The sequence below is a fragment of the Sinocyclocheilus anshuiensis genome, unplaced genomic scaffold, assembly GCF_001515605.1.
Source record: "Sinocyclocheilus anshuiensis isolate Anshui unplaced genomic scaffold, SAMN03320099.WGS_v1.1 scaffold2166, whole genome shotgun sequence".
In the NCBI taxonomy this organism is placed as follows: domain Eukaryota; kingdom Metazoa; phylum Chordata; class Actinopteri; order Cypriniformes; family Cyprinidae; genus Sinocyclocheilus; species Sinocyclocheilus anshuiensis.
This window is the reverse complement of record NW_015557079.1, coordinates 1276803-1297379: the sequence shown is the minus strand read 5'-3', so window position 1 is coordinate 1297379 and position 20577 is coordinate 1276803. Positions and strand designations below refer to the sequence as shown.

Here is a 20577-nt window from a genome sequence, read left to right as displayed (position 1 = left end):
CCTCTTAGGTCAATAGCTGCTACAAAAACATTACTAAAAAGGTCCTGCTGTAACAGTATAATTAGCAGGAATAATTGAATAAATGAAAACAAAGTGCCACTAAATATATTCTTGGACCATGTTCTCAAAATCATTGTGAGCTAAGCTTATCATAGAGACCATTGGTGGAAATGGAGCCCTGGTTATTTTGATGGTGGAGTACAATTAACTTTTCAACTATCTGTCAACTAACTGTCATTAGAGTATTAGTAGACTGTCATGGTTAGGGTTAATAGAATAAGTTGTACTTGCAAAATTACTTATAGTCAGTAGATTGTCTGTTCAACATTCCAATGTTGGGCAACCAATAAAATGTGTCAGCAGCTATTAAGCACTAATACTCTAATGACTGGTGATTGACGTGTAGTTGCAAAGTCACCTATAGTCAACCAAATGTTTAAAGTCTAAAGGGGACCATCAAAAGTACCAACAGTGTTACATACCAATAAACAAAGACTCTAGCCACATAAAAATATGCCACATGTACACTAGGGGTGGGAGAGAAAAAAAATCGATTCACCTATCGCAATTCTTTTTAAAACGATTTAAAAATCAATTGGTTTACCTGAGAATCGATTTATATTTAATTATTTTACTTTTCCTAAGAGGTGGTGGGGAGAAGTTACCACTTTTATTCCAACAGAGTGTGAAATGTATAGGTGTGTTCGACTTGAAGCAGCAGCACGCAGACCGATCGGCGTATGACATCCGCGAGAGCGATTTGAAAGCATGCGGAGTCGTCTGTTCTCTGTAGCTCTCACGGTGTTTTGATGTCATACAACGATCGGTCTGCGTGCGCAGTGCTGCTGCATTATGTCGTATCTGTTTCAAGCCGGCACGAGATAGCAAAACCATGACGGAGGCAGAGAATCAAACCTCTTCGAGAATTCTTTCTGCACCTTCACTTTTTAAATCCCAAGGAAACATGACTAAACATGACTAAAACGGTATGAAAGGTAACATAGCACTTTATTTTATTTCATAAATAATTTTTTCTACTCATTTTGGTGAACATTTGACTGTTATATTCATGTGCAAGTTCAGGGTTTTGGTACTTGAAAGTTTCATGGTTCAAGGTACTTTAAAATATACACTGTGTATGTGTATGCTCCTGAAATAAATGTTCAGAAAGATGTGATACATTGTTTTTGTTAATATGACTCATCATATACAGTCTCTTTTAAGGGTATAATCAAGTATTTTCCATGGTCTAGTCTTTAATATGCAAACAAAAATCACAATAAATTGTAATATCGAATCACAATGGTTATATAATCGCAATACTCAATTATCGCAATATATATTGAATCGGCACACAAGTATCGGGATAGTATTGAATCGGCAGATTAGCGTATCGTCCCAGCCCTAATGTACACTGCCTAAAAAGTAAACTTGTATAACAAACATAATGACTAATAAAGACATTTGTTTAGGCAGGAATTTGTATTGTACCTTGCTCTACACTGCCCATCATATTTGGTGACGTCATACTAAGGGGAGGCTTGTTGTTCTGAGGGATTCCTGGGCTTTGCATGGGCGGCTTGGGTGATGACGTCCAGCCAGGGGAGGGGGCAGGAAGCGAAGGAGACTTCATATGGACGGGTGATGCCCCTGCTGAGCCCATCATGGGAGGAGACTTAATGGCTGCCGCTGCTGCTACTGCTGCCGCTGATGGTCCGCTTAGCATACCAGCCAGCTGGGACGGCGTCTGTGGAGACTTGAGGTTACCTGATGGTGAGCCCAGCATCGGCGACTGGACCTGCCGCAGTGTTGGTGACTTTAGCGGGTTGACATTGATGTTGGGCGAATTAGCAGGGCCAGACTGGACATTCAGGTCTGAGGGCTTGCGACTCATATTTCTCTGGCCAGGCAGATGCCCTGAGCTGTTGGGAGCTTGGTTCGGTGGTAAAGGAGGCATGTGACTAAGACGACCATTTCCACCCACAATGCCTCCTCTTTGGTCAGGTCCAAAGGGTGGCTCGCCTCTGGGACCTCTTGGATTTCCAGGGCCTTGGGGACCCATGCCAGGGAATTGTCGGTTGGGTCCCATGTTGAGGTCTCCTGCATGGAGCTGGTCAGGGAAAGGAGGCCCCTGCATCATTCTCTGTGAAGGAACTACATTGTCAGGCATTGGACCTCCACCTTGCCTCATCTTCATAATTTCCTCTGGACTAAGGTTCATTGGTGGATCTCTCATCTTAGGGGGCATCATCTGAGGGTTAGGACCCATGTTTACATTGAGGTTTCCAGGTCCCATGACAAATTCATTCATGTCTCGACCAAGACCTTTCACAAACTCCATTCTTGAGGAGGGGCTCATGGGACCATCACCTGGCATTCTGGGAAACATCATGCCACCTCCATTTCCAGGCTCCATGGGTCTTTGATTACCCATCATTCGATTCATCTCCATCATCATGCCAGGCGTCAGACCCATGGCTTGTTTATCACCCATACCTTGATGGAACATAGCTTCCTGTACAGACTGAGGATTAGGGAATCTTTCCACCCTCCCACCCGGACCTCCAAACATGCCTTGCCCAGGAGGGAAGCCCCTCCCATCCCCCATTTTTGGCATATCATCAGGCCAGTTAATTCCAGGTCTGGGCATAGTATTGGGCCCTCCCTCCATGTCAGGGTTCATCATGCCAGGGAAGACAGGCATCCTCTGCATGTGTGGATGCATTCCTCTGGGGCCCATGTTCATCTGGTCAGGGAATGGTTCAGGGCCACCAGGGCCCCACACCTCTCCAGGATTCATCTGGTAGGGTGGTGGTGGACCTCGCATCATTCCTCTAGGTCCACCCTGATGAAGCATCATGTCTCCCATTGGCCTATGCTGTATTTGTTCCTGTTTGCGTTTCTTCTCCTCATAGAAGTCTTGCTGCATTTTTAGCCAGGCCATCTGCTCTGGAGTCATATGGTCTCCATGCTCTCCACCAGGACCTGGATGTGAGTTCATAGGTCCTGGACCTGGTGGAGGGGGTCCAAGATCATCTGGAGAAAAGTGCATGTCTCTAGGACCAGGCGGACCAAAGGGAGGCCCATCTGGACATGGTCCTCCCGGACCACCTGGCTTCCCAAGGCTTTTTGACTGGGCCATCATGGCTTGGAGAGGCCCTTGTTCTGTTTTCTTGGGTCCTCCTTCCATCATTGCAGAATTGGGCGGGGGTCCACCCATGATCCCTTGGCCCATGGCAGCCATGTCCTTGTCATCTGGGAAGAGCATACGCTGTATATCACGTAAAGTCTGTAAGGAACGTTCCCTGTGTTCAAGTTGCTCTTGGGAAAGGCCCTCAGGGTTGTCCCCCATGCTAGACATGATTTCATGAGCCAGCTGCTGGTGGTGTTGAGCTGTGAGCTTGGCATCTGCCCCTTTAGGTAAATCTAGGGATGGGAAGCTCTGTTGAGGGCCAGCATTGGGAGGCTGGTTGGAGGCCTGGCTACCAGGTGTCCCTGCAGAGTTGCTACCATCGTGGGATCCAGCACCATCCTGTGGGCTACTACTGGGGAGGCTCTTAGAGTCCATACCAGCTGAAGGCGCATTGTCTGGAGGCAGACTAGTTGGTTTTGCCCCCTGGCTTGGTTGCTGAGGTTGGGTGGGTTGCGCTTGAGGTTGTTGCTGCTGGCCTGGCTGCGCTACTTTAGAGGCTGCTTGGTGGTTCTGATCACTGGCGAGAGATGAGGGCTGTTGCTGGGATGGAACACCTTGCTGTTTAGTTTCACTTCTGAGGGACCCAATCTGATTGTTCTAAAACAGACACAATAAAATATAAATTTTTAATGTGTCTGTGAAAATCTTGACATTTAGTAGCAAACATTCTTGACATTTAGTGTAATCACAGTTCAGTGATGTCCTTTCTTACCAGGGGGAGCTGGGGCTTTCCACCCTTGCCATTAGAGATATTATTCATGTGGTAAGTGATGATGTTGTCTACATGTCCCGTTATGACTGCATCTGCCGCCCTGAGATGGGAAGAAAATAGTCACAGTCAAAGCTTTGCATAACTCTTCTGACCAAAAACAGCATTCACTTTAATATCTAATTTAAAGCTGCAGTGTGTATTTATTTTCACGTAAAACACTTTCGCCAATCCCAGTTTAATATGTAGAAGCAACAGTTGATTTTCTTGAAAGCTGTAAGCAATCTGTATCGGTGGCACTACTATAAAATTGCTGTTTGTTTGAGCATGCCAAATAAACGGACAAAGCAACACTGGATCAAGCAATTTAAAAACTTTTTATCAATTCTGTTTAGTGACGATAGTGGCACAGAAATCACACGTTTCAGCTTTATTACAGAACATATGTATGTATGCCGTGACTGTCCATGCAGCTGGCCATAGCCACATTCACACCAGTGCTAGAAAAGGATGGACAAATAGTCACACAAGAAATTGACACTGGGCTCAGTCCCATCTAGTGTGATGGCAAAGCAGTAACGGCACTGCTCTGTGGGAGACTTTCGTTATGGTCACAACATCTGACAAAGTTTCTGACACATCCTGTCACTAACATTTGGCATTCTAATATCTGGCATCTAAGGGTCTAGTTTAGGCAAACATGTTGCTGTCAGTGCTCAAACGCTTTCATCTTTTATCACTACTACTTTTAGACATTTCTTAGCTCAGCAAAAAGGAAATATGAAAGAGAGAGATAGTGATAGTTTTGTCAGTTCAAAGAAGCAAATCCCTCTATGACACTATGATTTAACAGAACAACTGCATTTTAGCAGTGCACCTGAGGGTGCAAAACATTAGCACACGTTCACAATTATATTATGACAAGCACCATTTATAAAGAACAAACAGGAAATCTTTACTTGTTGGCCATCTCTGTGGTGAAGACGTAAACGACCTTTGACCCTGGTTTCTGCCCACTCCCCAATTCAGACGCTGTGCTCTGTCCTCCAACTGCATTATGGGTAGGCGTAGAAGCAGAAAGAGCAACTGGATCTGGCTTTATGTCAGCAGAGTTACAGTCTGTGCAAAACATAAGAAGCATTATAGATATAATCACATAGCATTAGCAACAATAAGATAACATTTTGGCAATCACTCTGTTTAGTGATGCTTTTTTGCAGTAAGACTTAAAATGTCATTAGTTTGTAAATTGAATTAATCACAAGTGCATTTCTTATTATTATTATTATTACATAATAAATCTTTGCCACCAGGTGACAATTACCAGTTCAAACCTGTTTTACACTTTAAATTAGTTTTATTATAAACCAAAAACGAAATACTGAAACCACATACTGAAGAATCCTGGGTCGTCTTCATCACTCTCTCCCCCTGAACACCAATCTGCACCGCTGTATGGCAACCGTCGCTCTCCAACACATAACCTTTTCGCTCTACTGCCCATTTCTTTAGAGAGACAGAAGAGTAAGATTACCATGATGTTCATGAAACAGTCATACGACTTCTATTGCTGGGAAGTAAATTACTACTAAATTGTAGGGTTGTTTCTCAAACACAACGGTGGATAGGAAATGCAACAAAATCGCCAACGACAGTGTACTGCAGTACCAGGTTAGGTTTAGTCTTTGTGAGCAACAGTCCTCTTAAATTTTTACATCAACATGAATACATTGTGCATTTCTATTCATTATAAGTTCCACATTTGTCTGGAAAGTGCTGTGCTTTCCTTTGGCATTCTCTCCTCATGCCATGTTGACTAATCTAGACTGTTCTGAAACTTTTAAAGGTGTCTAGGATGGCTTAAAACAAACTTTGGATAACTTGGAGCCAAAAATACACACATTGCTCTCTCCAGAAAAAAAGAATAAAACTTTTCTTGGACAACATAGAAAGTTCTTAGTCACCATTAAATGTCATGAAATCACAGGCCAGTTCTCAGTTTTGGAGAAGTGAAAGTACAATAACTATGCAACCCAGCCACTTATATTTCACCAATTATGAGGTTAAAAGTTTCAAAAACTCAATGCACACAGAAATTTACAGTTACATAAAATCGAAGACAATGCACATATAGCACTTTGTAGGTTTAATGCACAAAAACACACTGGCAATGTTATATCTACAACCTAACACACAAGAGTTATACATACATACAAGTGATTTAGCTTTTGCATTTACATATACTTCAAGACTGATATGATTAAAATTTTTAACCACTAAATTTTTTTATGGGAAATGCTTGTCATTTGTTCAGATTTTCAACATTTATGGCCAGTTGTGCAGCCCACCAATAACATTACGGCATCCATGAGTTAAAAGGAACACCTACAACAAACAAAACAGCTGACCTCCAGTGAGGAGGAAGAAAAAAAAAAAAGAGAATCACTGTCTGTCAGTGTGAACAAGGTTTTAAAAAGACAATACAGTAGCACTAATGTTACCGTCTATCCAGCTGGTTAGTTCCCAGACCACAACATCTCACTGAAACTAGGACACAGTCGGTACTCGGGTCAAAAGGGGAGATATAAGACTTCCTGTGTACAGACAACACACACTGCTCAAACGGCAAGAGCAAACTCTCGACAGCTTGAACAAACACAAACACGCACACCAAACAGACTTACAAGCTGTCTCCCTGTGAGCATACAAGAACATTGGTACACAAAGAAAAACAAACAGGTTGCTTCTGAACAAGCCATTTCTGACTTAAACATCAACATTTAAAACATTTAAACATAAACTGACAGGCTTTAATGCTGCACCTCAAGAATTACCAATGAAGAAAATTAAACAGGGAAAAGCTGGTTTAACAAATAGAATCTAAAACGAAAACAAAAGAACAAAAAAAAATGCTCGAGCCTCACACTGAAATATGTTTATGCAGAGGCATTAACGACCAGCAGGGGTCCTTCAGACTGTCAGGAACAACAACCTTAAAAAAGCAGCAAGGTGGCTCCCCCTCACTCAGCAAACCAAATGGTTTGTTCCCTGTTCCTAAACCAGGCCTATCCTGTGATGCTGCCACTAGAAAACATACAGGGGTGTGAATGTCTTCATGCACCACTACAGCCCTCAGTGCAACCCTGCCAAACGAACAAACGCATACATGAGACAAGAAAACCAGCGAAAATGTGTGGCCCTTGGGATAAGGTGCGTGTTGGCATCATGGGTCATTAAAAGGTAATTCACAATGGAGCTTTGCCATATTCTATATATGGACACAAGGAGACAGAATGTGCATCCAGAACCATATGAAAATGATAGCCCAGCACTACATTAAAGCATAAAAAGACCCTTATTAAACAATTCAAAACAAAAGAACCAGGACATTAATGGGTCATTCTCTGGACATCATTCTATGCCTGTTCCCATAACATACTTCAAAGTTTACAGTTAGGGATGCACCGAAATGAAAATTCTTGGCCGAAGCTGAAACCGAACAAAATGAAATACTGGGCTGAAAGCCGAAAACCGAACAAGGTTTTTCGAGTTTTTATCCCCCCCATGTATTTTGCCAATTTTTTTCACCACTGCACAAATTAAATAGCCAAAATGTGCTTTTTACTGTTTTGTCTTGCTTTTCAAAGAAAAAATCTATTACAAAACAACAATTTAAAAGTACTTAACACTAAACATTTTTTAACATTCTAGCAGACATTATTATACCAACAAAGCACAATTTAACTTAAAATTAATAAGTTAGTAAAATAATATTTTTTTGGCCATCAGACCCCCTTCTTGAATCAGGCATGTATTTTTAACTGTACAATTAAAAGCAGCCTTGCTGAGCAGAAGAGCCTTCTTTTAAAACATTAGAAAATATTACAGATCCCAATCTGAACACTATGTGTGAAAGTTATAATAAATGTATTAACAGAGCTGTTGAAATTATCATCATTATATTTTTATTTTATTTTACAGAAAAACAGTAAAATTACAATACTAACATTTATGAATGTTGATAAGAGTTATTGCTTTTTCTCAACTTTTATTTTGGCGGAAACGCGCAGGAAAACAACAGCAGATTTATAAATTAGTCTCATTACGAAGAAGTCGCACGTATCGCATTGTCACGTGCCTTGTAAAAAAAATCATACTTGTAAAAAAAAAATCATAAAAATGTGACTGAGCAACTGAGTACACTGTTACAGTGCAGATTTCCCTCGCGGTTTGGACTTTGAACCCTGGCTAACGCGCACATAGCACCGCGAGTTCACGCAGCGCTGACAGAATGCAATGCGTGCGTGTATTAGAAAACATGACGTTCTGGTATAAGTCATTATAATCCATAATTATGTCCCCACTGGATGCAACGAATGCCTCGTTTATAATGGGTTTTCATGTTTTTGAATCATCATCTTACGCTTGAGGTATTCGGCCAATCACAACGCACTGGATAGCTGCCCAATCAGAGCACACCTTGCTTTTCAGACCGATGAGCTTTGTAAAAATCGACGCATTTCAGAAAGGCGGGGCATAGAGGAGAAACAATAATGTACAGTATGTGGAAAATAATGTGTTTTTTGAACCTTAAACCACATAAACACATTTCATTACACCAAATACACAAAATAATGTTCTTTTTAGCAGCATCATATGACCCCTTTCAATGCTTCCACACTGCTGACATGTTTGTTGCATTGCGCCTCTCACTCTACGCTGGTTGCTATTTGATCGCGTCACGTGATTGTTCGGTACAGTTTATTCGGTCTTTTTCGCTTATTCGGCCGATAATAATTTCGGTTACCGAACATTCGGTGCATCCCTATTTACAGTCTAGCGTGTAATTCAGAAATTGTAAAATAATATGATTAGCCATTATAAATAAGTTATTACTATTGCCAATGTAACAATTCTGCACCTTTCTATTTATATAGCCTATTTCTAACATGCATTTTGCATTGCATCTTACTGAAAGTTGCATCTTTTTGACCATCATGTGATATTTAAAAAAAAACAAAAAAACAAGACCACCTTGCATTCTTGATCAGTATTTTATCAGATTTACTTGGATTTGCCCCGCCAAGCAAAACAGATAATTATCAAGTTTATAAATTTTTCCTCTATGTGATGTAAATTCTTCCAATTATAATATGTGATTTTTTACAAGGCAGCAACAAAATAACCAGATACTACCAAACTTTGAAGTAAAATAATTCCCAACTGTGAGAGGGCTGCATAATGTAGCCAAGTTCTTAAGGGTTAGCGACGACAAATGAAAAACTACTGTACTTTGCAAGGCTGTAACCACATTTTAAGCATTGGAGGCAGTACTTTAAGATTTGGCCATTAAATAATAATGATAATAACAACAACAATTATTTGGTTGACCACTAATCTCATTGCATTATGCAGGTTACAGTGCACTTGGAAGTTCAGCCGTAACTTTTTTTTTTTTTGGAATGCATAAATGAATGACACAAAAAGGACAAAAAATGTTTAAGCAGAAACTGCTCTGTTTCCTGAGAATGGGCCTAATGCACAAAACTGATGTCCATTCAATGTCAAAGCAAGGTGGTAACAGTATCACTCGGTGCCACAGGATGATCATAATATTCAAGACATACAAAAATAACTGCACATCATGACGCCGCTCAATATAATTACCAGACCAATATAGTAATGCAAGATACTGGAGATGCTTAAAACCACACTAGATGTCATCTAAAACCATAGTGGTAAATTATCCCTTTAATGAATGATACATTATGAATGTAAGAGCTCTGAACCAGCTTCATAATTCAAAATGCATATGAAAAACAAACAAAATCACATTTTATTTTACCTTTCTGTTCCCCTTCATTGTTTGGCGTTCCTGTATCCCTTTGTTCGAATGATTCCACTGAAGTGCTTCTCTCTCTTTTAATCTTGCCTTTTGCACCATTGCCTGAACTCAGGCCTTGTCCATTTTTGAGTCCCATACTCCCTATGGGGCCTTGGGGACCTTTGGGTGTGTGGCTTCCACTCAACGACTTGGGGTCACAAGGAGACGGCTGTGATTGGCTGCCGGCACCCCCTTGCTTTCCCTGGTTGGGCAGTTTGGAGTCCATCTGTGCAGCGCTGGAGGGGGACATCACGGGTGGCGACCTCACCATGGCCTCCTGCTTGGATTTCGGACTGCTGAGAAAAGCGAAAGGAAAAATGGGTGAGATTGACCCAGGGCACAGTTTGGATGGTCAAGATCAATGATGTCAGCACTAATAAAACATTGGCACTGCTGAACAAAGACAAAAATTAACATCTAAATATTTTTTAAATCAAACAATTTTTTAATTTTAAAAGTCATCAATAATATCCAAATTTGAGAGAGTTTGGGGCCTATTAATTGCCTTATTGTCACTACATCATGCATTTGTTTATTATGTACCATGGTGTTATCATGTGTTTAAGTGTTACAAGCTTTAATGTGTAATTTTCCGTGATAATTTGAACATTAGTATTGCAAACTGTGCTGAAAATGTTTTATACATTTTAATATTTGTTAAATATTTAACAAATTTACACTACCGTTCAAAGGTTTCAGGTCTGTATGATTTTTAATCAGTACTTAATTCTTTTGAAATAAGTCTCTTATGCTCACTAAAGTGCTTTTTTTTTAAAATAAAAAATACAGTGAAAACAGTAATGCTCTAAAATGTGAACAGTTAAACTTTTTAATATATAAATTTAAAATGCAATTTATTTCTGTGATGCAAAGCTTCATTTTTAGCATCTTTACTCCAATCTTCAGTGTCACATGATCCATGTTCACTGTCAAGTGCATCAATTAAATGCAACCTTGCTGAATAAAATTGATATCTTTAAAAACAATAACAATTCTGCTAGGATGCTATTTATGTTTTTATTGAATATTTTGAGTTATAAATGTAGAACCGCCATAGCAAGATTGTATCCAATTCATATTACCTTGAAACAAGCCAAAAAAATGCATTTATTCAATAGTTCCATACGCTGCAACATCAGGAACACAAAACAAGGTTTTAGAAAACATAATTAACGTTTCAGCCATTTCCACTTTGCTGGTGGAAAACCAGCGGAATCCTATTAACTTCCCTTTCTTTGGTAAAGAATACCAGAAGGCCAGAATAAAAAAAGCGGAGACGACTAAGTCATATCTTAGCAGCTGACTGACCGATTGCAGCCACCACACCCTGAAAACATGCCATTTGATAATAGGAGGGAAATCTTGACTTCTACCGGTGACGCAATTACAGTACTCTCAGCGACCTTCTGTCCTAGCCCTGTTCTTTGTTGACAGACTGCCAGATTAATATTTAATCAAAACTTGTCAAACCAGATCTCCCACAAGCTAGCCTCCATCCATACGCAAAGCAATGTGTCCACAGCGCCTGGTTACTGGGGAAACCAGTTACATGCCAACGGTAAGCGCTGGTCATTGTTGGACAACTTTGAGTTTGGCAGTAAAACTCATATTCTTGTCCATTTTGCCTCCATAATGGATCCTAATGTCAGCCTGAAAGCACAAACTGCTTTCCAAAAGTGAGGTACCGGTTTCACAGGCAATGGCCATGTTTCAGAGCTCTGCGCACAATGCAAAATTTTTTCCAGCATTCAGAGAAAATCCAAACGCTTTGGACAGCAGCCGCAATCATATACAGAATGGGTTGTTTCTATGGCCATAGCAATTAGGCTATGGGCCATAGCGTTCACTGAAGGACTCTCAGGAGCCCCACTGCCGACTCCTTAACCAATTCCAGATCTGTGAATCAGCAAGAGCAGCCATTTAGGAACCAACATCCAGCAGGGCGGGATGTACATGCTCTGGCTGAGCTGAAGTGGGTCAGTTTCTCAAATGCTCAATGAGGTTCTGGAAGCTTTCCAGGTCCAGCGCTGCCTTTAGGGCACAGTTTGCCCTGCACTTGTGCCGCAGTTACTTCAGCTCGCACTGGTTTCCTGTCTATAAGAGACAGCTCAATGGCCATAAGGAGGATGGGAACTGCGATTAAGTGGGCAGCAAATTATTCGCTGGTGTGGTGCATCTCCATTAGGGAGAAATTAAAACAACAACTACTCCTCATACAGTTAAGAACGGTTTAATATAAGATAGTGGTGAATTAATAGTATCCGCAATAGTGTCTGACTACATTAAAACTGTTTAAGGCATTTACCCAGGGAAATAAAACTAGGGATGAAACAAAAACAATATCGATAATTTATTAAAATTAGGGATATGCAATACTACATTTTCCAAAATCAGCTTGGCTATATGAAATCCGAGAGCTTTCTGACCCAGCATAGACATCAATGCAACTGACACGTTCAAGGCCCAGAAAGGTAGTAAGGACATCATTAAAATAGCCCATGTGACAACAGTGGTTCAAATGTAATGTTATGAAGCTATGAGAATACTTTTTGCAGTTATTTTTGTTTTCTTTGCACACAAAAAGTATTCTCATAGCTTCATAACATTAGATTTGAACCACTCATGTCACATGGACTTTTTTAGCGATGTCCTTACTACGTTTCTGGGCCTTGAACATGTCAGTTGCATTGATGTCTATGGAGGGTCAGAAAGCTTGCGGATTTCATAAAAAAAATGAACGAATGATCCTCGTTCCGAAGATGAATGAAGGTCTTACAAGTTTGGAACGACATGAAGGTGAGTAATTAATGACAGAATTTTCATTTTTGGTTGAACTAACCCTTTAAATAAAATCACATAAAAATGCTAAATATTGCTTCCAGTATTATTTAAAATTAATGTTAATCCACATCTTTCCTAAAGGTCTCGAATTCACTTCTATACATTTTTGCATGCCACACTAAACGAACCAAATTATTTTTATTATTAATTTCAGCATTTTTTATTGTATTGCTATATAAACTATCGTTCGAAAGTTTGGGGTCGGTAAGATTTAAAAAAAAACTTTTTTGAAAAAAGTTTGTTTATATTTACAAATGAAACTCATTCATGCCATGCAAAGCTGAATTTTCAGGATCATTACTCCAGTCTTCAGTGTCACATGATCCTTCAGATGCTGATTTGCTGCTCAACAAATATTTCTAATTATTACCAATGTTGAAAAGAGCTGCTTAATATTTTTATAGAAACCATGATACATTTTTATATGATTTTTGATGAATAGTTTACAAGAAGAGCCTTTATTTGAAACATAAATCTTTTGTAACATTATGAATGTCTTTACGGTCACTTTTGATTAATTTAATGCATCCTTGCTGAATAAAAATATAAATTTCTTTCAAACTGTAGAGTATGTATACACATAACAGTACAAAATAATACAACTTTGGTTTCAAGGAATAGTTTGTACACATGTACAGTTCTCTCACCTCTGAGTGTTAGCCGATGGAGAGTTCCTCACTTTGGGGTTGCTGGAATGCATTGACGTCAGTCCCAGTGCGACAGAGGCAGGAGCAGTAGAGTGCTGGTGGGGACTGGGGGTGTGTGTATGTGTGTGTGTAGTGGTGGGCGTAGCTTTGGCCCGGGTGCTCCGGGGCCCGGTATTGGGGGTTGCGACAGGGCTGCTGCAGTCCTGGCCCTCCTCTTGCCGTTCTTTGGCCTTCTCCTTCCTGCCCGAAGCGTTTCCTGTGGTTCCGGTAGCTGCTGTGGTTGCCGTGGCTGTGGCTGCTGCTGCTGGTCTCTCCTCCTGCACCTCCAGCATTCTCTGTGTGGGCTTGTCTGGAGTCTCCCCGAGGAGCCCTCACAGCCCCTGGCCACACTAAACACAAACAAACAAGCAAAGAACAGTTAGTTTAGTCAGATTTTTTAAAAATGTTTTTGAAATAAGTCTATTATGCTCACTAAGGCTGCATTTATTCAATTAAAAGATACAGTAATATTGTGAAATATTATTACATTTTAAAATAACTTTTCTATTTGAATATATTTTAAAATGTAATTTATTCTTGTGATGCAAAGCTGAATTTTCAGCATCATTACTCCATGATTCTTCAGAAATCATTCTAATATGCTGATTTGCTGCTCAAGAAACATTTGTTATTTGTATGCAAACAGTGCTGCAGAATTTTTTTAAAAGAATAAAACGTTCAAAATAACAGCATTTATTTGAAATGTAAATCTTCTGCAACATTATAAAAGTCTTTATGGTCACTTTTGATCCATTTTATGAATCCTTGCTGAATAAAAATTCTAGTTTCTTGCAAATAAGTAAGTAAATGGCAGTGTATATTAAAGTCTATTTTTCTCCTTGCATTGCCACACCTACATTAGCTTTGAAGCAACTAACTCCAAGTCACATGTTTACTTGTTTGTCCACCTGTGCAGACATGTTCCATAACTGTCTGAATAACCTGAAGTGGCTATGAACATCCACACAGAGTTACAGCACCATGAAAACCAAGCAGCATTACTAACACATCCAAGTCAACTTACTCAAAAAAAATAAAAAAAATACCAGTCACGCCAAGAATATAAGCAAATTTCAAGTCACTGCATATTCACCAAAACACTGTGAAGTTCAAGGTGAGAAAATGTGGAGCTGTGAATCTGCCAGGCAGTGGCCATCATCCAAAACTCACTGAAGAGTCAGACTGAAGGCCACCAAAAGAACGATTTGTTGAAAACAAGTGGTCGTGTAACATCTCGGATGGAGGCGTGTGATAGACTGAAAACAGTTCGCTGGTGGATTAACACAGTTAAAGCGAGGAGAACAAACATGCAAGGCTCTGTAATAGGACCGGAAAACTTAGAAATCCAAGCATGGAATGGATGGAACCAAGTGTGGAAAATTTAAGTGTTCAAATAACCAACTGGACAATATCTTGAAACATTTAGCAAAAGTCAGTCTCATGACATTTGAAATACTTTGACTTGCTAATCTTGGTACGAACCGTTCCACTTTCCAATTTATACCATTTATTGGGTAGTATAAGGTAACTTCAAGGATTAAGGTTATGTTTAGTAGCTGGTTATTACCCAATTACTGTAGCTGCTATAATAAGAACATAGTATGTACATGCGGAGTGAACTGTAAAATAAAGTGCTACCAAGAAATCTTTTGTGACAATATAGGTTTATTTACTATTTCAAATGAATGCTTTTCTTTTGAACTTTCTAGTCATTCAAAAAATCATAGAAAAAAATATTTTGCACAAAAATATTAAGCAGCACGACAGTTTTCCACATTGATAATAATAAGTTTCTTGAGCAGCAAATCAGCATATCAGAATGATTTCTGAAGGATCATGTGACACTGAAGACTGGAGTAATGATGCTAAAAATTCTGCTTTGCATCACAAGAATAAATTGCATTTGAAAAATATATTCAAATAGAATACAGTTATTTTAAATAGTACTATTGAGATAAAAATTAGTAATGATGCTAAAAATTCTGCTTTGCATCACAAGAATAAATTGTATTTGAAAAATATATTCAAATAGAATACAGTTATTTTAAATAGTACTATTGAGATAAAAATAATTAATTTTTACAGAATTTTTGATCAAATAAATGCAGACTTTTTCCAGAAAACCCTTACCAACCCCAAACCTTTGAACGGTAGTGTATATGATTTACCAAAGTCCAAATCTGATGTTAAATCCGACAGTAAATCATAAATGTAAAAAAAAAAAAGTGTAGAAAGAGAGCACAAGAAGCACATAATAAGTACCACCTTGTAACCCAGATCTCTCTAACAGAAACAGCTGTTAAACAACTGATAAACAAGTGACTAGAATTCTTTACACTCGACAGTAATGTACAAAAATCACAGGAGTGGGAATGATTAGGTTTGTCTTTCAGGGTGTGCTAGTGCTTCCGTGTGTAAATGAAATTGTTAACATGTAGAAGGATTCTGTCTTTGTGCAAAATCTAGCTTTCATAAGATATGAGAACCCTCTCAAAAAGCTGCAGTGTCAGACTGCGTTGTCATCCAGAAAATATTCAGGACAGCTTCCAAAACACTCAAATGATGTAAGCATCTCGCATATTCCCTCTCGGCCCAACAGTGAGCACTGAAAGACAGTGCTAACTCAACACCAAGACTCCATTTTGGGGATTTAATATAATTGTACTAAACCCATAAGCGCTTTCATGAAGCGTTTCAGAAAAAAAGGGCTGATCGGAATTAAATAAGAAAAACAACCATATTCAAAACTCTTATTTAGATCACATGAATTCAGGTACATTTTTCACAGTTTATTACACTATTTTCACCATCTAAACCCAAATGCAATCCAACTTAAAACATTTAAAACATCAACATCAAAGCATATTGCTCACATATTGCAAGTAAAATTAAGGCATGTGAATGTGAAAAATTATTTGGCCACACTTGCGGGGCACACGATTAAAACAATACCAGCAGAATAAAAACTCCAAACACAAATTGCGTTTCATACTGTGATTTGCAGCATTTCATTACTTTCCTTTCATGTCAACAAAGCAAGCGTGCAGGTACATATCTAACAATCTGTTAAGTGTTAACGCATGTTATTGACTAAAAATGATTATAAAAGTGTTAACATATTTGTTTATTCTGAAGTAATAAGTCTGATTTTGTTTAGTTTCACCTGTCAGGTTACCTAGATTTATTTACCTGATTTGATTACAGTGCAAAAGTAAGCAAATACACTACTCTAAAGTTTGGGGTCGATTTTTTTTTTAATATGGAATATTTTTGTAAAGGAATATTTTTAATACATTTTTATTTAATATATTTATTTAAAATATATTTTTTAATAAAGTCTCTTATGCAGACTATTTATTTGAGTAAAAATACAATAAAAACTCTATTTAACTCTTTTCTATTCAATATATTTTCAAATGTAATTTATTCCTGTGATGCAAAACTGAATTTTTCGTATCATTCCTCTAGTCTTCAGTGTCACATGATCCTTCAGAAAGCATTCTAATATGCTGATTTGATGCTCAAGAAATATTTCTTATCATCAATATTGAAAACGGTTGTGATGCTTAATATTTTGGAAACATTGGAAATACTGTGGAAACATTTTATTTTCAGGATTTCTTGATGAATTAAAAATATTCAAAACAACCACATTTATTTAAAAAATAAATTCTAACATTCTAAATGTTTTTGTCAATTTTGTTCAATTAATTAATCCTTGAATAGAACGATTCATTTCTTTCTTTAAAAAAAAAAATTGTACCAAACTCAAACTTTTGAATGGTAGCGTATCTGTTTAATATCACAAAAAGAAAAAAGTTGACATGCTCGTTTCGCTTTATGTGCTTCCTGAGGCAGCCATTTCATTTTTTGTCATTTAAAGCATGGTTTCCTTGCATGGCCCCTCTCTCTCTTACTGAACCCACACTTGCATACTGACATTCTCAGATTTCAGCGTTCGCAGTGTGAGAGGCCGGTGCGCTGCTCCTAATGGCGTACAGCGGCAGCAGCATGGCCGTCAAGCCTTCTCCAGCCCACCACAGACATTTCTCTTCATGCACGCACACCCACAAACACCGTTGCCAAGGCAACCCCGACCGACAGGCCCTGGATCTACAACAGCCTCAAAAACACACCCGTACACACCAATCTGCGCCAGGATTTACAATGCATGTGCACTTAAAGCTATAGTGTAGTTTTACTACATTTCCAATGACACAGAGGGCTGGAATCCCAAGATCTACTAGAATGGTATTAAAAGGTCAACATGGATTGGTGTTGGAGTTTTTTCTTTGAAACATGCATTTCGAAATTTCGAAAAATTCAAAATGATTTGTCTATTTTGATTTCATGTTGACTTGAAAGCGAAATAAACAAAAAAGATAAATTAACATCCGATTCTGAAGCCAAGAAGCCTGGAACGAGTCTTGAACTTGTGAAGGTATAAAAAGGGAAAGAGAATGCACGTGCATTCAAGCTCAGACATTTCCACTTCCTTCTCAGAAATGGACAAACATTCCAGAACGCTCTTACACTTCCTGTCCAGCCTTGAGTGAGTGGGAACAAGAAAAATGTGAAAACAGTGGCCAGTGTGACAAGATATCCAGTGAGATCTAAGATAGACTGAGGAAATAAATACATATTAATACACCAATTTAAATTAATAAGAAATATCAAATAACTATGAAAACCACAGCTTCAACAATGCAGGCTGGGAATATTCAAAACAAAACAAAACACAAAGCAAAACAAAAAACACAAAACAAAACAATTAAAACAAAATGTGTTATTGTTTCAATAAATAAAAGCAAAAAGTACCTACATATATATTTTTTAATGTATAATTATTAGTAAACAGAGATATATTTTAAAAGTCTGGAGGTAGAGAAAGAAAACACTGGAAATATTCACACTAATGTTTTGAAAATAAAAAAACATAAAATAAAATGGGCTAATGTTTTAATAAATAAAAGCAAAAAGTACCTGCATACATCTTTTTCTATGTATTATTATTATTAGGCATCATATAGATATATTTGCAAAGGCTGGAGGCAGAGAAAAAGAAAAGACTGGGAATATTCACTATAATGTTTAAAAAAAAAAAAATTTGAAGAAAAAAAATTTGAAAAATAAAATAAAAAGTACCTAGATATTTTTTCTATGTATTATTGGTGAACATATGCTATATTGTCAAAAGGCTGGAGAAAGAGGAAGAGAAGGAAGGAAGGAGAGAAGGAAGGAAGGAAGGAAGGAAGTAAGGAAGTAAGGAAGGAAGGAAGGAAGGAGGGAAGGAAGGAAGGAAGGAAGGAAGGAAGGAAGGAAGAAAGGAAGAAAGAAAGAAAGAAAGAAAGAAAGAAAGAAAGAAAGAAAAGTTGCTTGCTTCAAGTAGTTTCACAAGTGGATCAAGCAGTTCACTGTGCATTTCCACAATCCATTACCTCCAAACTGGCACAGCAGTATCAAGGCGCTCGGGATGCGGCCGGCCGTCGGTGCTGCTACAGGGCATCATCAGGAAGGCAAACAGGCAAATAGAAAAATAGCAGGAGGTGCGTGTTGCACACAGACAGCCGCGCTGGACGCCACAGAGCCGTGAGGCTTAAATGACTATATGAACTGTGTAATGGGCTGTTTACGGCAGAGGTCCTGCCACCCATATTCAGTTAAAGCAAAGCTTCCTAAACTCCATTTCCATTTTGCATGGCTCAAGGGCTGTAAACTCCCACTTATAAATCATAAAGAGAGTGTGCATGTGTGTAGGATTCTGAATGTGTAGGAGACGTGTGGGCCCGAACACACACGCGTGTGGCATCATGGTGAAAAGGATTTCTCGTATTTTTCCTCACACAGACAAAAAGAGCTGCTATAACCTTGTAAAGCCATTGCCTTTGGCTGGAAAAAATAAACAAACACATGCACGCACTTAAATTGTCGTTTAATGCAAGCTGTGGTTTTCCGTACCCAAATCCTAGTCTTTACCAATAAAGACAGGGTATGAAACTGGTATTATATTGCTATTAGACGTAGCTTCTGTTAATAAAATAAAGACAGCTAAAGAGACAGCTAGCAAGATTTATGGCTGGATATAGCAGCCAGAACAAACAGTCGACATAAAATCCATCAATCTGAACCGCTCAGAGTTAGATGGTTACACAGAAATGTCTTAATTCCTTGGAAAAAACAAAACAAAAAAAAAGGCCAGACATATGCATATCCCATTTATAATGCACAACTAATCGATTGGAAACAAGTCTAAACTGACTGTGTGCTTTGGCCGAGTGCCTGCAGTGACAAAGACACAAACAAGCAGATCTGCCTGTCAATTGTAGATTATAAAACAACTGCAGAGCCGTCGCAGACCGACTAGGCATCCAGTCATTCATGCATTCTATTTATCAGCTAAAAGGACTCAGTCCTGCACCTGCAGATTTTTCTTCTAGCAGAGATCTGTCTAACACACCTGACTGTAATTTGTAAGTGAACCAAAGACCCTGATTAGCTCCTTCGGGTGCACGTTTAATTACAGCCGCAGCTCAAGACTGCGGGAGGGCAGATCTCCAGCAGCACCGAGCACCTCTGATCTATTCTATGCACACCATAACACCTATATTTTAAGAATTTAATTATACTTAATAAAAAACTATTTTATTATTATTTATTATTATTATTATTATTATTATTATTATTATTAACTATTTTAACTATTTTTAGTCCACTAAAAATAAAGTGGACTATATGCACAAGTAGGGATGTCAAAAGTACTGGTATCTGGGTAACACGCTGATACCAAAAAAACCCTTCTCTGTCTCTCTCTCTCTCTCCCACTTTTGGCGCTTTTCCACTGCGTGGTACGACTCGGCTCGGTACGGCTCAGTACGGCATGGCATGGTACGGCTCGGCTCGGTTTGCGTTTCCACTGCAGTTCAGTACCGCTTTAGAGTGGGCGGTATTATTCACGTCGTTATAGTTGCGCCGCCTCTATTGACGTGACTCCTGAAAAACTTTCATTCCGCGTAGCCCCATCACGCTTTCGCTGGATCTGATACTCTGCTATCAACGAGAGGAACGTCTGTACTTCCTCAACAGACAACGAAACAGCCACTTTTTGGTTGTTAAAAAAGGTGCGCTTGTTCAAAACAGTTGCGTTCGATCCTTCGCTGGCTGTGCTGATTTAAAGGGGTCATATGATGCTTCTAAAAAGAACATTATGTTGTGTATTTGGTGTAATGAAATGTGTTTATGCGGTTTAAGGTTCAAAAAACACATT

General features: G+C 38.8%; 1 protein-coding gene across 1 annotated transcript in view; it reads right to left on the bottom strand.

Annotated features, from left to right (window-relative positions):
- Positions 1 to 20577, bottom strand: part of LOC107676875 (B-cell CLL/lymphoma 9 protein-like) — a 51838-nt gene that overhangs the window by 3076 nt on the left and 28185 nt on the right. The window contains exons 4-9 of the mRNA XM_016471600.1: positions 13275 to 13663; positions 9748 to 10082; positions 5298 to 5408; positions 4862 to 5021; positions 3906 to 4005; positions 1492 to 3790 (exon numbers count right to left, since the gene is read on the bottom strand). Coding sequence (XP_016327086.1) covers positions 1492 to 3790; positions 3906 to 4005; positions 4862 to 5021; positions 5298 to 5408; positions 9748 to 10082; positions 13275 to 13606 — 3337 coding nt within the window. The 5' untranslated portion in view covers positions 13607 to 13663. The remainder of the gene's footprint in view (positions 1 to 1491; positions 3791 to 3905; positions 4006 to 4861; positions 5022 to 5297; positions 5409 to 9747; positions 10083 to 13274; positions 13664 to 20577) is intronic.